The sequence below is a fragment of the Ictidomys tridecemlineatus genome, chromosome 7 (genome assembly GCF_052094955.1).
Source record: "Ictidomys tridecemlineatus isolate mIctTri1 chromosome 7, mIctTri1.hap1, whole genome shotgun sequence".
NCBI classification, from domain to species: Eukaryota; Metazoa; Chordata; class Mammalia; order Rodentia; family Sciuridae; genus Ictidomys; species Ictidomys tridecemlineatus.
In genome coordinates this window covers 40228969-40244379 of record NC_135483.1, presented here as the reverse complement: position 1 = coordinate 40244379, position 15411 = coordinate 40228969, and the positions used below count along the sequence as shown (strand labels likewise).

General features: G+C 37.0%; 1 protein-coding gene and 1 pseudogene across 7 annotated transcripts in view; both read left to right on the top strand.

The window, feature by feature from the left end:
• Positions 1 to 15411, top strand: part of Esrp1 (epithelial splicing regulatory protein 1) — a 57842-nt gene that overhangs the window by 18271 nt on the left and 24160 nt on the right. For 4 of the 7 annotated variants that reach the window (XM_078016905.1, XM_078016906.1, XM_078016904.1 and 1 more), the window contains exons 5-13: positions 1917 to 2015; positions 2144 to 2198; positions 3548 to 3658; positions 3783 to 3915; positions 4007 to 4049; positions 6731 to 7032; positions 9095 to 9313; positions 11439 to 11673; positions 14493 to 14661. In XM_078016905.1, the coding sequence (XP_077873031.1) occupies positions 1917 to 2015; positions 2144 to 2198; positions 3548 to 3658; positions 3783 to 3915; positions 4007 to 4049; positions 6731 to 7032; positions 9095 to 9313; positions 11439 to 11673; positions 14493 to 14661 (1366 nt within the window). The remainder of the gene's footprint in view (positions 1 to 1916; positions 2016 to 2143; positions 2199 to 3547; positions 3659 to 3782; positions 3916 to 4006; positions 4050 to 6730; positions 7033 to 9094; positions 9314 to 11438; positions 11674 to 14492; positions 14662 to 15411) is intronic. The other 3 variants (XM_078016903.1, XM_013360101.4, XM_005328660.4) reach the window with 3 other exon arrangements.
• Positions 508 to 903, top strand: LOC101962005 (small ribosomal subunit protein eS12 pseudogene; annotated as a pseudogene).

The window sequence follows — 15411 nt, the reverse complement described above, 5'->3', positions numbered from 1 at the left end:
GGAACTTAAAAGAAGTAAAAAATTCCAGCCATTATGGCAGTGCATGCCTGTAATCTCAGCTACTCAGAGGCTGAGGCAGGAGGATCACAAGTTTGAAGCTAAGTGGATAACTTAGCAAGTGGTAGAGCACTTGCTCTGAACATGCTGGAGGCTCAAGGTTTAGTCCCCAGCACAACCCACACATACAGAAAAGAAAAAAGGAGCAAAGAAAGAGACATTGCAATGATTGTTAGTTTTGTAAGGTAACTATTTTGATGGAGGTACATGCTGGTTTTAGAATCTACAGACATTGTCAAAATCCATATTGAAGCTAGGTACAGTGGTGTGCTCCTGTATTCCCAGCACTCAAGAGGCTGAGGATCTCTCGAGCTTAGGAGTTGGAGACCACAAGCCTGGGCAATATAGCCAGACTCTGTTTCAAAAGAGAAAGACATTTTTCCTGCCGTTGCTGAGTAGTGCAGAGGCTCCGGTGTGTTCAAGATTGGGCTTCATCTGTGATCCACTGCCATGGCTCAGGAAAGAATAGTTGCTGGAAGTGTAAGGGACATTAATACTGCTTTACAAGAGGTGCTGAAGTCCATCCTCAACTGTGTTGGTCTCAAAGGTGGAATTTGCAAAGCCATCAAAACCTTAGACAAGCGCCAAGCCCATCTTTGTGTGCTTGCATTCAACTTTAATGAGCCTCTGTGTCAGATTGGTGGAGGGCCCTTTATGCTGAGCACCAAATCAACTTGATTAAGGTGAATGACAAGAAACTAGGAGAATGGGTAGGGCTCTGTAAAATTGACTTGAGAGAGCAAACCCCATAAAGTGGTTGGGTATAGTTGTGTAGTGGTTGAAGACTACGGCAAGGAGTCTTAGACCAAGGATGTCATTGAAGAGTACTTCAAATGCAAGAAATGAGCAAATAAAATATTTTCTTTTTGTCAGTGTTTATTTATTTTAATCTGAAAAAAGATTGTAAAGCTATTGACAGGAGCTGGGAAAAAGCATCTCTAACAGACATACGTTGCAAGTTATGAAAATTATTTCAGGCACAATTATTTATAATCAATTTTTTTACAATATAATCAAATTATTGTTATCAAATTGTACAATACAAGTTGGTAGTCTGAAGATTGATGTTTCAGAAGTTCTCATTTCTTTCTTTTTTTTTTTTTTCTGGTCCCAAGCATTTTATTTTCTTTTTTTTCTTTTTTTTTTATTGTTGGAAATAAAATATTTTTGTTTCTCTCTCTCTCTCTCTCTACACACACACACACACACACACACACACACACACACACACACACACACACACACACACAAGAACCATTTTGGTTATTGTTGGCTCTGAGTGCTTAAATTGCTTCTGAAATTTACTCTCCAGGTACTAGCATCTGCTACTGTCAAAGATGGGATGCCCCAGAGGGCTCTAAAAATATTTTAGAAGACAAGTATGAGTAAAAATGGTATCATAGTGTCATTGGTAGTCTGAAGTGACCATCTCAAACATTATGCTGAGATCATTTAATATCTCATGGCCTTTATTGACATAACTATGTCATAAAGTCAGCATGGTCACCACCTTGTATGTGCCATTGAGATAGGTAGAATAAAAGATTCTAATTAACTTAGTGTACTATACACTTTATCATTTGAAACTCAAACTATAGGAGTAAGGCATTTATCTATTTTCTGTTACCTAAATAAACAACTTTTATTACTGGTGATACCGTAGGACACGTTTTTGACTTTCATCCAAGAAGACAATTCAAGAGTTTCAGAAGTATGGTTGAAGTCCCAAATGATGGGAAGAAGCCATTCTGAGATTTTTAAAGAATTTTACCTGGCCTTTTGACTATTGAGTTTAACTTTGATTTGGTAGCAACATCATTTTACCTCTCCAAAAATGTTTCCTTAACTTAATCTCCCAGGTTTAAACTTTGAGAAGAATAGTTCAGTCTCCCGTTATGGAGCCTCTCAAGTTGAAGATATGGGGAATATAATTTTAGCAATGATTTCAGAGCCTTATAGTAAGTATTAACTGTTATAATTCCTAGGATTTGGTCCCAACATCTTTCCCTCAACTCTGATTTTCAATTTCTTCCCACAGTTTTGTTTCTGATAGCTAAAATAATGAGTTGTATGTTGTCATTTTCAGATCACAGGTTTTCAGATCCAGAGAGAGTAAACTACAAATTTGAAAGTGGCACTTGGTAAGTAGGTGAATACCATTCATTTGAAATATTTTACTTGATCTTCTTCATATTATAATATTTAACTCCCTTTATATATCTTAGTAAATTTACTTAACTTTTTGGCTATCATTTTGTATTATTTGGTCATTTACTACTGGATGTTGAGAGTCAATTTTTATTTATTTACTTGTAAATGTTTCAGAACTTTTGTTTATCTTTTTATGTGGTGCTAAGGATTGAACCCAGTGCCTCACATGTGCTAGGCAGGCGCTCTGCCACTGAGCTATAGCCCTAGCCCGTGGGATTACAATTTAATGAAATATTGACTACTTCCAGTCAATGACTAAAGTACATCTTGTGTTTTTTTATCTGATTTTTATTGTAGGCTCTTTTTATCTGTCCATCTTCTTTGGAAAACTTACAAAGAAAAAAATAATAGGCTTTAAAAGAGTTTGCAACTTATACTGAGATTAGTTTTAAGTATATTCTGTCAGCTTCTACTTTAAAGCAAAGGAAGTAACTCGGGAGGAGTACACAGTGGTGATATCTCTGTGATCACAGGTGGACCTGGTTGAGTTTGTGACTCATTGTAGTCAATTGTATGTGATTGGTGCCTGATGTGAATAGAAACTTCTGGCACTTTTGTCCATGGAGAGATTTTGAAGCCTATTTAGTTTGTGGAGAAAGTGACTCATGAGGAGAATGTCCTAGGATTACTGAAAATATGAACATGAGAAGGACAGAACATCAAAAGGTGTTAAAATGTATAAGAGGTGATTTGCAAATGACTCATCAAGGTGTGGGGATTCCCAACTGTTTCCATAAACACCCTGTGATGACTCTCTGGTTTGATAGGGAGATATTTTAATGGAAGACTTCTGACCACATACATACATTCCTGATGTGGGTTAATTGGCAGCTCTGTGTTGATCCTAAATTTTGCTGCCAAACCGGATTTAACCCTCCCTCGTGTACTGGCTACATCCAAGAATGAATTTGAGTCTATCTTTCACGGTTTGATGCCAGGCCATGAGGGTATAAGAAGAACTTTGTTTCCTGTGTTTTGATTCAGGTCACTTTGAATTTATGGCAGGCAAGTAGTTGATACATAGATGGCTTGCTGGAGAAGCTAGTTGTACTAGACCTACATAGGCATCCCATCTTTCTATAGTGAACCCCCCCTAAAGAATACTTTCAACTGTACCCATAACATTTTTAAGTTTATAAGAAAAATATATCAGGCAATATTGAAAGTCTGTCTGAACTCAAATAAGACCTCATGTGTAGGCAGATTGTCTTGCAGGGAGAAACAGATATCAGACTTGTAAGCATTAATTATGCAACCTGAAGTTTTGCTTCATCCACAGCAGCAAGATGGAACTTATTGATGATAACACTGTAGTCAGGGCACGAGGTTTACCATGGCAGTCTTCGGATCAAGATATTGCAAGATTCTTCAAAGGACTCAATATTGCCAAGTTGGTTTTCTTTAATCTCTATTTTACAAAATAATCCCAAAGGGATATTGGGTTTCCTATTCTATTTTTCTCGCTTTTTTTTTTTCCCTACATGCCATTTGTTTTATTTTTTATTTTTTCAAAGGGGAGGTGCAGCACTTTGTCTGAATGCTCAGGGTCGAAGGAATGGAGAAGCTCTGGTTAGGTTTGTAAGTGAGGAGCACAGAGATCTAGCACTACAGAGGCACAAACATCACATGGGGACCCGGTACATTGAGGTATGTCCTCAAGCTGAGACCCTTGATTTCTTGAATGAGTATAAATATAGTATGGGAGATTCAAACTGTATTTTAACTTCTCTTTTCTTAGGTTTACAAAGCAACAGGTGAAGATTTTCTTAAAATTGCTGGTGGTAAGTGCCTTTGGCTAATAAGAATCTAGAGTTTTGCATTTATACTGAGAATCGATAAATAGGACATGAATGGTTTTCATTTCCCAATGAAATATATGGGAAGTGATTTTTGTAAGTAGAAAGAAGAAACTTTGAACAGTATCAGTGAATTTAATGTGTAATTACTCTTACCTTAACACTTGAGCTAACCTACAATAGTTAAATAGCCATTTAAAATAATACTATACAAAGATAAAAGGATTACATAAAGTTGTATTTGTTCTCAAATGAGTCCAAAACCTGTTTTCAAAGAGCCATGCTGTAATACCTAGGTTTGTTGCATATCTGCTTCTAGTTTTTCTCTGTTACTTAATTCATCATTGACCACTTACATGATCATTCCCTGGTATTTTTGTAAATACATATCATTTACAGTAATACAGTCAGAGAAGGGAACAGATGTGGTCTTTATCTGCTGTGACCTCTTTATCTCTGGGAACTTGCTAAGTTCCTCAGTGGTTCATAACTTCAAAACTTAAAAGTAACAGCTGCACAAAAATATTAACCAATTTGTCCTTTTTCTTTCTTTCTTATGAATACATCTGTTTTGTGATTTCTTTCTTTCTTTTTAACTTGGTGCTGGATATTGAACCAGAGGTGCTTTACCACTAAGCTACATCCCAGTCCTTTTTTCTTTTTATATTGAGACAATGTCTTGCTAAGTTGCTGAACTGGCCTTGAACTTATGATCCTCTGTCTCAGCCTCCCAAGTCACTGTTAAGCCACTCTGTGAATTTCAATTGTTGTGTTATAACTTCCTTTCTTTTAATATATTATGAACACCTTCCTATGTTACTTGATTTCATTTATTAATTGCTACATGGTATTATATGTACCATAACATTTTGAAACATCTTTGTAGTGCTCCTAGAACTTATTTCCAACTATTCACTTTAAGTATGTTGTAGTGAATATTTTTTTAATCTCTCACTCATTAGGATAAGTATCTTAAAGTAAAATAGCTGAATCTAAGAATTGTGGGCCTTTTAAAAGGAGACCTTTAACACCTGTGCCAATTTGTACTCAGGAACTTTCACTTAAATAAAGAGAACATTAGTATCTTTGCATAACGCAGCACTGGTAGATATTTTCCAGTTGCAGAACTTGAAGTAACAGCATCCTGTTATAGAAACAAATTGTGCTAATTCTATTCTGGAACTTGCTCTGGGAATGAAACTCAGGGAATGCTCTGCCACTGAGCTACGTTCTCAGCCTTTTCTGTTCTCTATTTTGAGACAGGGTCTTGCTAAGTTGCCCACATTGCCCTTGAATTTGAGATCCTTCTGCCTCAGCCTGCCTAGTTGCAGCATTGTGCCCAGGTTTGGACTTCTTTAGATAAGCCCTAAAATTCAGGGCTTTATGTTCCAAGGCAGTGTTTGATATAATTTTTTTTTAATTTTTTTTTTAATATTTAGTGTTCAGTTTTCAGCGGACACAACATCTTTGTTTGTATGTGGTACTGAGGATCAAACCCGGGCTGCACGCATGCCAGGCAAGTGTGCTACCGCTTGAGCCACATTCCCAGCAACAGTGTTTGATATAATTTCAAAGCACTGTTTGATACTGGTTGGGGATAAAATTTATTTGAAAATTGCTGTGGTCTTACCTAGATCCTGGGTTTCTGTGGTAAAGCATTGCAAATTGGAGTTGGCAAAATGAGCATTCATATTTTTGCTCTGGATTTCATTGTATGTGGATGGTATGATAAGAATTCTTATATATATATAATTTTTTTTTTTTTTTAGGTGTAGATGGGACACAACACAATGCCTTTATTTTTTATGTGGTGTTGAGGATCGAACCTGGGTCCCGCCCGTGCTAGGGGAGCGCTCTACTGCTGAGCCACAATCCCAGCCCTAAAAATTCTCATTAAGGGAAAGCATTACTAGTTGTATGGATTTGAAGGGTGTCCATTTGAGTATTCGTTACAAGGCACTGCTAACACAGGGCACTGCTGTACAAGATTCTCTAGTCCGAGTGGAACACTGACTAGCTGTACCAAATACATTCTCTTTACTCAAATATGTTTGAAACTTTCTTTTTTTTTTATATAAAGTGAAGTTGAGGATAAATCTTAGATTTAATTTTTTTTTAAAGAGAGAGAGAGAGAATTTTTTAATATTTATTTTTTAAATTTTCGGCGATACAACATCTTTGTTGGTATGTGGTGCTGAGGATCAAACCCGGGCCGCATGCATGCCAGGCGAGCGCGCTACCGCTTGAGCCACATTCTCAGCCCCATTGAAACTTTCTTAATAAGAAGTAATCAGGAGCCAGACATTGTGGTGCACGCCTATAATCCCAGTGACTCTGGAGTCTGAGGCAGGAGGATCATGAATTCAGAGCCAGCCTCAGCAAAAGCAAGGAGCTAAGCAACTCAGTGAGACCCTGTCTCTAAATAAAATACAAAATAGGGCTGGGGATGTGGCTCAGTGGTCAAGTGCCCCTGAGCTCAATCCCCAGTTAAAAAAAAATGGGGAGGGAGAGAATTCTGATTCTGAGCATATCATTATGATGAACTCAGAGAAGCGTTGAGTCTTTGTGATGAATTTGACATTTCCAGTAATCACACCACTTTAAATTTGATGAAGTTGATATTTCAACTATTTTTCCCCATGCTTTCTAAAATTTGTTTTCCCCAGGTACATCCAATGAGGTAGCTCAGTTTCTTTCCAAGGAAAATCAAGTCATTGTCCGCATGCGGGGGCTGCCTTTCACAGCCACAGCTGAAGAAGTGGTGACCTTCTTTGGACAGCATTGCCCCATCACTGGAGGGAAGGAAGGCATCCTCTTTGTTACCTACCCAGATGGCAGGCCAACAGGGGATGCTTTTGTCCTCTTTGCTTGTGAGGAATATGCACAGAATGCGTTGAGGAAGCATAAGGACTTGTTGGGTAAAAGATACATTGAACTCTTCAGGAGCACAGCAGCCGAAGTGCAGCAGGTTGGTCTTTAAGAGTATGCTGGGACCTCTCCATCTTCAGAAACAACCTAATATTACTCTGGATACTGAAAATATCAGTTATTGAAATAGCCTCATTCCATAACCAAAAGAGAGCCACTGTTTTCTTGCTGTCACACAGAAAACATAATATTTTGTATTTTATTTTTTTGTATTTTAAAACTACACCTCTTGAAAACTTCCCATGTTTAAAGATTTTCATCTTTAATATATCTCATTTTGGTGCATATTTTATTTAGAAATTCCTCTTATATATTTTGGTTGCTTTCTTTTTCTATGAAACATAAACATGCTTGTAAAAATTTCTACAAATTTCTGATTCGTTTCTTTATAACTAGATACAAGTTGTGAGCTTTTAAGATTTTTAATGTCTTGCCAAGTATATTTCCCAAAAGACTTGATTGGTTTTATTTCCTACTGGTGACCTTCTGTCTTTAAAATTTTTCAAAATTCAGAGGTTTTTTTTGTTATTTCCAATTCTAGGAATTTAACCCAGGGGTACTTTACCACTGAGCGATATACCACTAGCCCTTTTTAAGATTTTTATTTTGAGACAGAGTCTCACTAAATTTCTGAGACTGTCTCAAACTTGCAATCCTTCTGCATCAGCCTCCTTTGTAGCTGGGATCACAGGTAGGCACCACCACAATCCATAGCTACATTAGTTTTTGTGTATATGTGTGTGGTGCTAGGCATCAAACCCAGGGCCTCTTACATGGCTAGCAAACACTCTACCACTGAGCCACATTCACAGCCCCACTGCATTTATTTTCAATTTTTGTCCTAATGCTTGTGCTGTGTCTGGATTGTTTGTATAATTTTTAAGTCTTCCTTTCTCTTTTTTATGCCATTTCTTTGTGCTATTTGTCTTTAATTTTATCACCTCTTACCCAGCAATTTAATGGGCGTGAGTGCGAAAATTAGTGCACCTTTTGGGGAGGAGCTCATTGATTCTTTTTAATATTCAATTTATGGATGTTCAAGGCTTTCATGTTTGTTTCCTAGAAAGCCTCAGGATGCCACAGATGACATTTGCATGAGGACCTGCCTCCTAGTATTAGATTAGTAGTGGGCATATTCTAGGACAAAAATGGACAAGGACTTCGTAATCGAGTTTTGCCTTAGAGCAATTCTTCAAAGTATCTAACCTATCATAATCCATATCAAGATAGCTTGATTCCAAGAATATAAAATATACTCTAGATCTTCTTTCCTGATACCAGCTCAAGTTTACATGGAAACTAAATTACTCTTTAGGGTCACCAGATGATTTTCTCAGTTGTTCATTATCTAACTGTTCTGTCTTGTGCTCTTATGTAACATATTTCAATGTCATTAAATATCATTTTAATTTATTAAATATCATATTTTAATTTATTTAATATCATAATTTAATATTATATCTTAATATCATTTACAGTCATTATTTGGCCTGTGATTCCTTTACTAGGTCATTCTCTTTTATTTCTTGGGCTTGTTGGAGTATAAAGATAATATTAAGGGGAACACTCTGTACTTAGTGAAATGAAATTCAATAAATTGCCACAACAGTCCATATTTAGCAATATGTCCAAATTTTTATAAAAGAAACAGACTTTAAGGACACTTGTCCTAAGGTAGGTGGTGATATATCTGTTTAGGTGGATATATCCTTAATTATAAGCATGTTGTGTTGTGTATGGTATATGTCTTATGTAGTTGACAGAAGTGGGTATCATGCTTTCCCATCTGAATTGCATAAATCCATTTCTTCATTGGTGCCTCTCCAACTTTAATGTACTTATGAATCATCTGAGGATCTTGTTAAAATGCAGATTCAAATTCCCTGGGTCTAGAATGGAGCTGAGACTATTTCTTGCATGTGTGTGTGTGTACTTGTGCACACACTGGGGATTGAACCCAGTGTTCTAATCATGCATGCTACCATTGGGCCACACTCCCAGCTCCCAGACTCTGTTTCTGATAGGCTTTCTAGTGATGTTGGTGCTGGTTACAGATGGCATGGAAATAACAAAACTCTAAATCACTTTTGTTTTGAGTACAGGTGCTGAATCGGTTCTCCTCGGCCCCCCTCATTCCACTTCCAACCCCTCCCATTATTCCAGTACTACCTCAGCAATTTGTGCCCGCGACAAATGTTAGAGACTGTGTACGTCTTCGAGGTCTTCCCTATGTGGCCACAATAGAGGACATCTTGGACTTCCTGGGGGAGTTCTCCACAGATATTCGTACACATGGGGTTCACATGGTATTGAATCACCAGGTAAGAGAGTTGCTTATTGGAAATCTTCTTTAATCTTTCTGTTTCTCAGAAGCTCTCCTCTAATAAAAGAGCACAGGTATTCTTAAGTGTTACACTGAGTCTGGATTTAACTGAATCTTTGGAATGTATTCTAGAAAGAATGCTGTTTTTCATATAATTCCTATTCAACTCTGATTTCTTCATCACATAAATGCATCCAATTACCAGTAATGTGGGGGGAGCTAAATATATTTTCAGTGTATACATTTTCCTGTTGCAGGTACTGAATTCTGCAACTGCTAGTTTGAGATGAAAGCAATCATAGATAACATGTACTATAGATAACAAGCATGCTATGTTCCAGTGTCCATATGCTGTTTAGAAATCATTTCATATTTTGCTTCATATACATGTTAGACATAAAATCATATTCAGTAGAGTGCAAACTCGATGAGGACTCATGTGCATGCCATCTGGATGTATTTTTCAGTACATGAGTGTAAAATATTTTTGAGTTTTTAACTTGATTTCTGGTTAAATAAAATTATTCATATTACTGGCAGCGTTTTGTGCTGTCTTAAGCAGGACAAAGTTCTAAATACTCACAAGCAAAGTAGTTTAAACCTGACAACTCTTTATTAAAAGAAAACTGTATTAGTATTTGAAAGCTAGATGTTCTGTAAACATTAAGGATTTTATATAGGTTTGTATTGGAGACATTAATCATTTTCTAACTACTAATCCCCTACTTTTTACTTGGAGGTTTGGTGATTTTCATGACTATAATCTGTCTTTCACTGGAAAGTACATACTACTTGATACAAGGAATCAAAAAATCCTGAGCCCTGACTTAGAATGAATATGTGCTGTTATAGAAAACTAACTCTTAAGCTATTACTATTAAGCCATATAATATTTTATCTGACAATCCCCTAGCATCTAGCATGCTTTACCCACAGGAGAACTTTGAAATAAAATTTCTCAAAAGACAGCATCACAAGGGAATTATTTCTTTTTGAGTCACCGTTTCTATCTAGGGTCCATTCCTCTCTGATTGACAACAGTAGACAGATTTTCCTCTCATTGACCCCCATGACCTGATGTGACTACACTGGAGAAAAATGTTGCTTTGATGATACAGTCTCTTAGTTGCCTTGAGGATGTTAGGTTTCCATCTTGGGCTGGGTTTGTTGCTAATTTCCCTGGTATGGTAACTTGCATGGTAATAATTTTGACTAAATACTCCCTAAGAGATTAAGAGAAAACTATAAAGTAAGAAAGCAGTTTTATAAGATGGTTGTATCTTTTTTTTTTTAAACCTCCATAAAATGTTTGGGCTAAATAAAGCTAAGAGATTCTATATCTGTGGAACAGAAATCTGTCTACCGACCTTTATTTTTTGGAAGTACTAGGGATTGAACCTAGGACCTCTACATGCTAGACAAGTGCTCTACCACTTACCTACATCCCCAGCCCAATTATGAGTTTGTTTTAAATAGGGAAATTTAGCAAGCTATTACTAATAAGGAATGTCTCTGAAAACCTACCTGTTTGAGCAAGGTTAAAGTGGGGGTCTTAAGCGAAGAGGAAAGAGAAGGGTTCAAAGGCAGGGCCTGATGGTGCAGCTCTACCCTTGAAACTCCTAGTTCCTTACCCACAAGCCGCATTCTACTATAAGCTTCAAGGATGAGGGAAAAGTGAAAGGATTGTAGCAGGTCACTGATGGACTAAAACTAAGAGCCAAAAGAAAACATTGGTTTGTTCAGTTTCCTGTAGGAGGATGCATAAAGCTGTGATAGATACTGGTTCTCTTACTAGTTTTTCTCAATCAAATGAGATTTAATCGGATTTTTCAGAAGGGAAAAAAATCCAGTATCCAATCCTGTATTTTGAAACTGCAGTCACAAGGAGATGCTTTCAAAACTCTGTAAATCTGATACTAATTTAACAGAAACCAAAAAGGATCACTTTCAGCTCTGAGCTCTCAAAACCGTTTCTTCAAGGTTTTGTGGGCATCCTGGTGATTAGGTGATGAAATGCAAGTCAGATTGAGTGGAGCACACTGTCACCCAGATTTTGTGGCTCACATGTCTGTACTATTGCATGTTTTATAAGCAACCATTTACTTCCTTGTTGAAGGAGACAGTCTCCTTTTGTTTTTATTCTTCCCCCACACACTCAGGGCCGCCCATCAGGAGACGCCTTTATCCAGATGAAGTCTGCAGACAGAGCATTTATGGCTGCGCAGAAGTGTCATAAAAAAACCATGAAGGACAGATATGTTGAAGTCTTTCAGTGTTCAGCTGAGGAGATGAACTTTGTGTTAATGGGGGGCACTTTAAATCGAAATGGCTTATCCCCGCCGCCATGTAAGTTACCATGTAAGTTTTTCTTGGGTCTTGGCGCTATTCTACGCTATATGCTGGTAGGTGCTTAAGCTGCTTTCATAACTTTCTGTGCCCCTGGTTCTTTCTGAGGCAGGCAAGGTGGTTACATAAGGCTTTCCCATCTGAAATCAGTAGTATCTGGTAATCATTTAAGACCTTGGTTGTGGACACCCATAATTAGAGATGCTACAAAATACCTCCTTTCAAATTATATTCTTGCTTTTCCAGTGATAAGCACTTGATTTCTGAAGCTTAGTGTGCTCCAGATAAGCACTGACTCTGGGAGGCAACCTGGCTATGTAGATATTTTAATACGCATTTAAAGGTAAAATATAAGTATGACTGGATTCTTTTTCTTTTCTTTTTCTTTTTCTTTCTTTTGTTGTTGTTTTTTTTTAATACACTAAACTTTAAGAAGGGTGATTTGATGCTTATTTTGCATTTTTAACTTTAAGCATCAAATATATTTTAAAAATGATAACCTGGAGAGCTTTCCTATTATTGTCCAGGATATCTGGAATGAGCAAGTTAGTGTTAAAAACCATGTGTATATATATATATATATATATACACTAACACACATAAATGCGTTAATGAATTAGCCAAAGTTTCCATTGGATCACAGGATCAGTGCTTAATTAACAAGTCATGCTCTTGCTCATTGGCAACTGGGTGCAAGCCATCTGGAATCCTATTTGAGAGGAATAAGCCCTGAAATCTAGGGACCAAGTTATTAGTCAATGGCTAAGGAATATGTCAAAACTTGAGTCATTTTATGCAGTTTTCACCTGTAAGTAGACATACCTTCTTAGGCATGTTGGGTATGTTTAAAGAAAATAGTGCTTAGAATACCATTCGAAGATAACTGAGAAATAAACTGAATTCATGTGTTTGATTCCAGTAAATTTGAGCAGTTTTAGGAGTTTCGCTTTACTTTGTATTAAATAGGAATCTATACCAATTAATCTGTTTGATAAAGTATTATTTGTAGAACACTCAGTGGGGCTTAATCCTTTTTTTCCCCTTGGAATTCCTAAATGCTAATATTCTGTTTACCTGCTGCTTGCTGTTGGTGAAGAGTTGATCTTTAAATGAATATAAAGTTTTGAAAATTTATGTTTGAGTCAAGAAAATCACTTAAAGTAATCTTAGTTGTATGACTTCTATCAATTACCAAAAATGTCTGTAGCTTTTATGACATCCTTCTGTGACAGTCTGTTAGAAGTGAGAAAAGGGAATTCCCCTACTGTTTATAGCTCAGGGTATTCTGCTGTGATATCCTTTTACTTTGGTCTTGTCTTGGTGAAAAACTATTTATTACAGCTTACACATTATTTCCTCCCTTTTTTCCCCTAAGAATGAAAGAACATAGTTTATGTGAATGCCTAATTATAAAGCAACCATAAAACTTACAGAAATTGCACGATTTTATCTTAAAGACTAATGCAGTTAACATTTTTTACTAGAGAGTTTCTTGGTAAAGAAATGTTGCAAAAGTCTCACTGATACCTTAAAATTCGGCACTTACTTTGTTAAGAAGGAACACTTTAAGGTCAATTTCATTTATGTAATCTGCATATACACACCTGATTCTCTTTTCAAAATACAAGAATAGCCATGCTTTCATTGAGGAACGTTCAAATCTTAGCAGCCTATTCTCCTCTGGTTGTCAAAAATTTCTACCTTTTTTTGTTGTTGTTTTGAGGCAGAACAGACCCAATACCATATGTTTTGTCTTATTGTTCAGAGGCATTGCTTGATACAGAATATGAGCACAAACTACATAATTTTTTATAATAGGCACCTTGATTTGCAATCTTGGTCTTTCTGTGGTCTCTTTAAGTTGTTAGGTGTCTAACATTTGATACAGTTTTTGATGAGGATTAAAGAGGCACCTACAAGTTGAATGTGAGATCAATATGTTGGTCTTTGGTGTATGTACCCGTGTTCAACTGGTTGTCTTACTCCATAGAATTATAGAAACTTATATGAACAACAGACAATTGGAAATCATCTTAGAGATTTTCATGGGAAAAAGTTACTCTTTGGGCCCCTGCTGCTTGCAAAATCTGGGGGTTCTAGATATGAAACTTAAAGTCAGGGACCCCAACTTCAGTCTGCTTCATAGTTCTCTCTTGTGTTCCGTGCAGATGGTCTGGTTAGTTGTGCTCATCGCATTATGTGGAAGCTCGCAGCCAGCTACTCTTCTAACTTGAGGGGGTTTCTGAGTGAGAAGAAGGATAACCCAAAAATAAAGGAATTTGTGTCCCATCCCCTCCCCCATTAAGCACCCATGGCACTGGGGATTGATCCCAGGGTTCAAGAATGCTTGAACCTCTTCACTATCACGTGTGTTGAACCTCTTCACTGTCTTCTCAGCTCCCAGGCCCATTTTCTGTTAAACTTGAGGCAGCTCTCTTCAGGGATGTTTCCCAGGTTGGGTTTATTTGTTTGTTTGGGTTTTGTCCTCTTTCTTTCTTTCTTTCTTTCTTTTTTTAACAGCTAATATAGATTAGCTTCAAAGTCCTCCTTCTGGATTCCCTTTGGGGAGAACACAGAGGTGATCTACTCTCTTAAGGTTAGTTCACTGTGGCACAGTGTGTGCTTTGGCATAATATGTGGTGAAGAGCGTTTTTCATAATAACCTTTTTCATTTCATGCTGTGCTGAAGGATAGATAACATCTATAGCCTCAAAAAAGGAAATCGCTTGGGAAGATGTGAAGAACTTTTTTCAGTTAAAAGTATAGATGCAACAGTGGTTCCATGGCTTTAGTACAGACATGTCTCAAAGACTCTCTCTTTGCTTATTTAGGTTTGTCTCCTCCTTCCTACACATTCCCAGCTCCTGCAGCAGTTATTCCCACAGAAGCTGCCATTTATCAGCCCTCTGTGCTTTTGAATCCACGAGCCCTGCAGCCCTCCACAGCGTACTACCCAGCAGGAACGCAGCTCTTCATGAACTACACGGCCTACTATCCCAGGTAAGGCTCTGAAGAAAGTAGAAATGAGGGACAGAAACAAAGGACTCCTTTGATAGCCAGTGTTGAGCTCACAAAAGAATATTGTCTGCCGCATTGAAGGTTAGCATGGCAGGCCACAGCTTTGGGTCATATCTCTGACCAAGAAGGTTGTTTCAAGACAAACTGAAAGAAGTTTATTTTTTTAACCATATTGGATAGCATAATCTTTTAGGTTACCTATGTATTACAACTTCCCTTTTCTACTCCTCCTGTTATAGGGCTGTGAGTAGCACTAATAATCTTTGCAATAAGGTGACAATATGGGAATGAATCATAAAACAGAAAAATCTATAATGGGAACAATTATGTTTTTTAATTGATACATTATAATTATAAATAATGTAGGGAATCCTTGTTACATATTCATACATGAGGGCCGGGGATATATCTCAGTTGGTAGACTGCTTGCCTCAAAAGGCCTTGGGTTCAATCCCCAGCACCACCAAAAAATAAAAATAAAAAGCATATTCATATATGAACCTGGTATTGCAACATAATTTGGCCAATATTGGGAAAAGTTGTACTTTTAAGTAGCATAAACTGAACATGAACCCACAATAAATGAAAATTGTTGCTTTAAATTTTCCCAGAGCCTGATTCTTTTCCCCTTAAATCTTTATTATAAACAAATCCAGAATTAAAGTACTCAATATTTTCATAGGGTTAGTATATTTATATTTTAAGTATTTTATTCTTTTCACTAGCATTCAA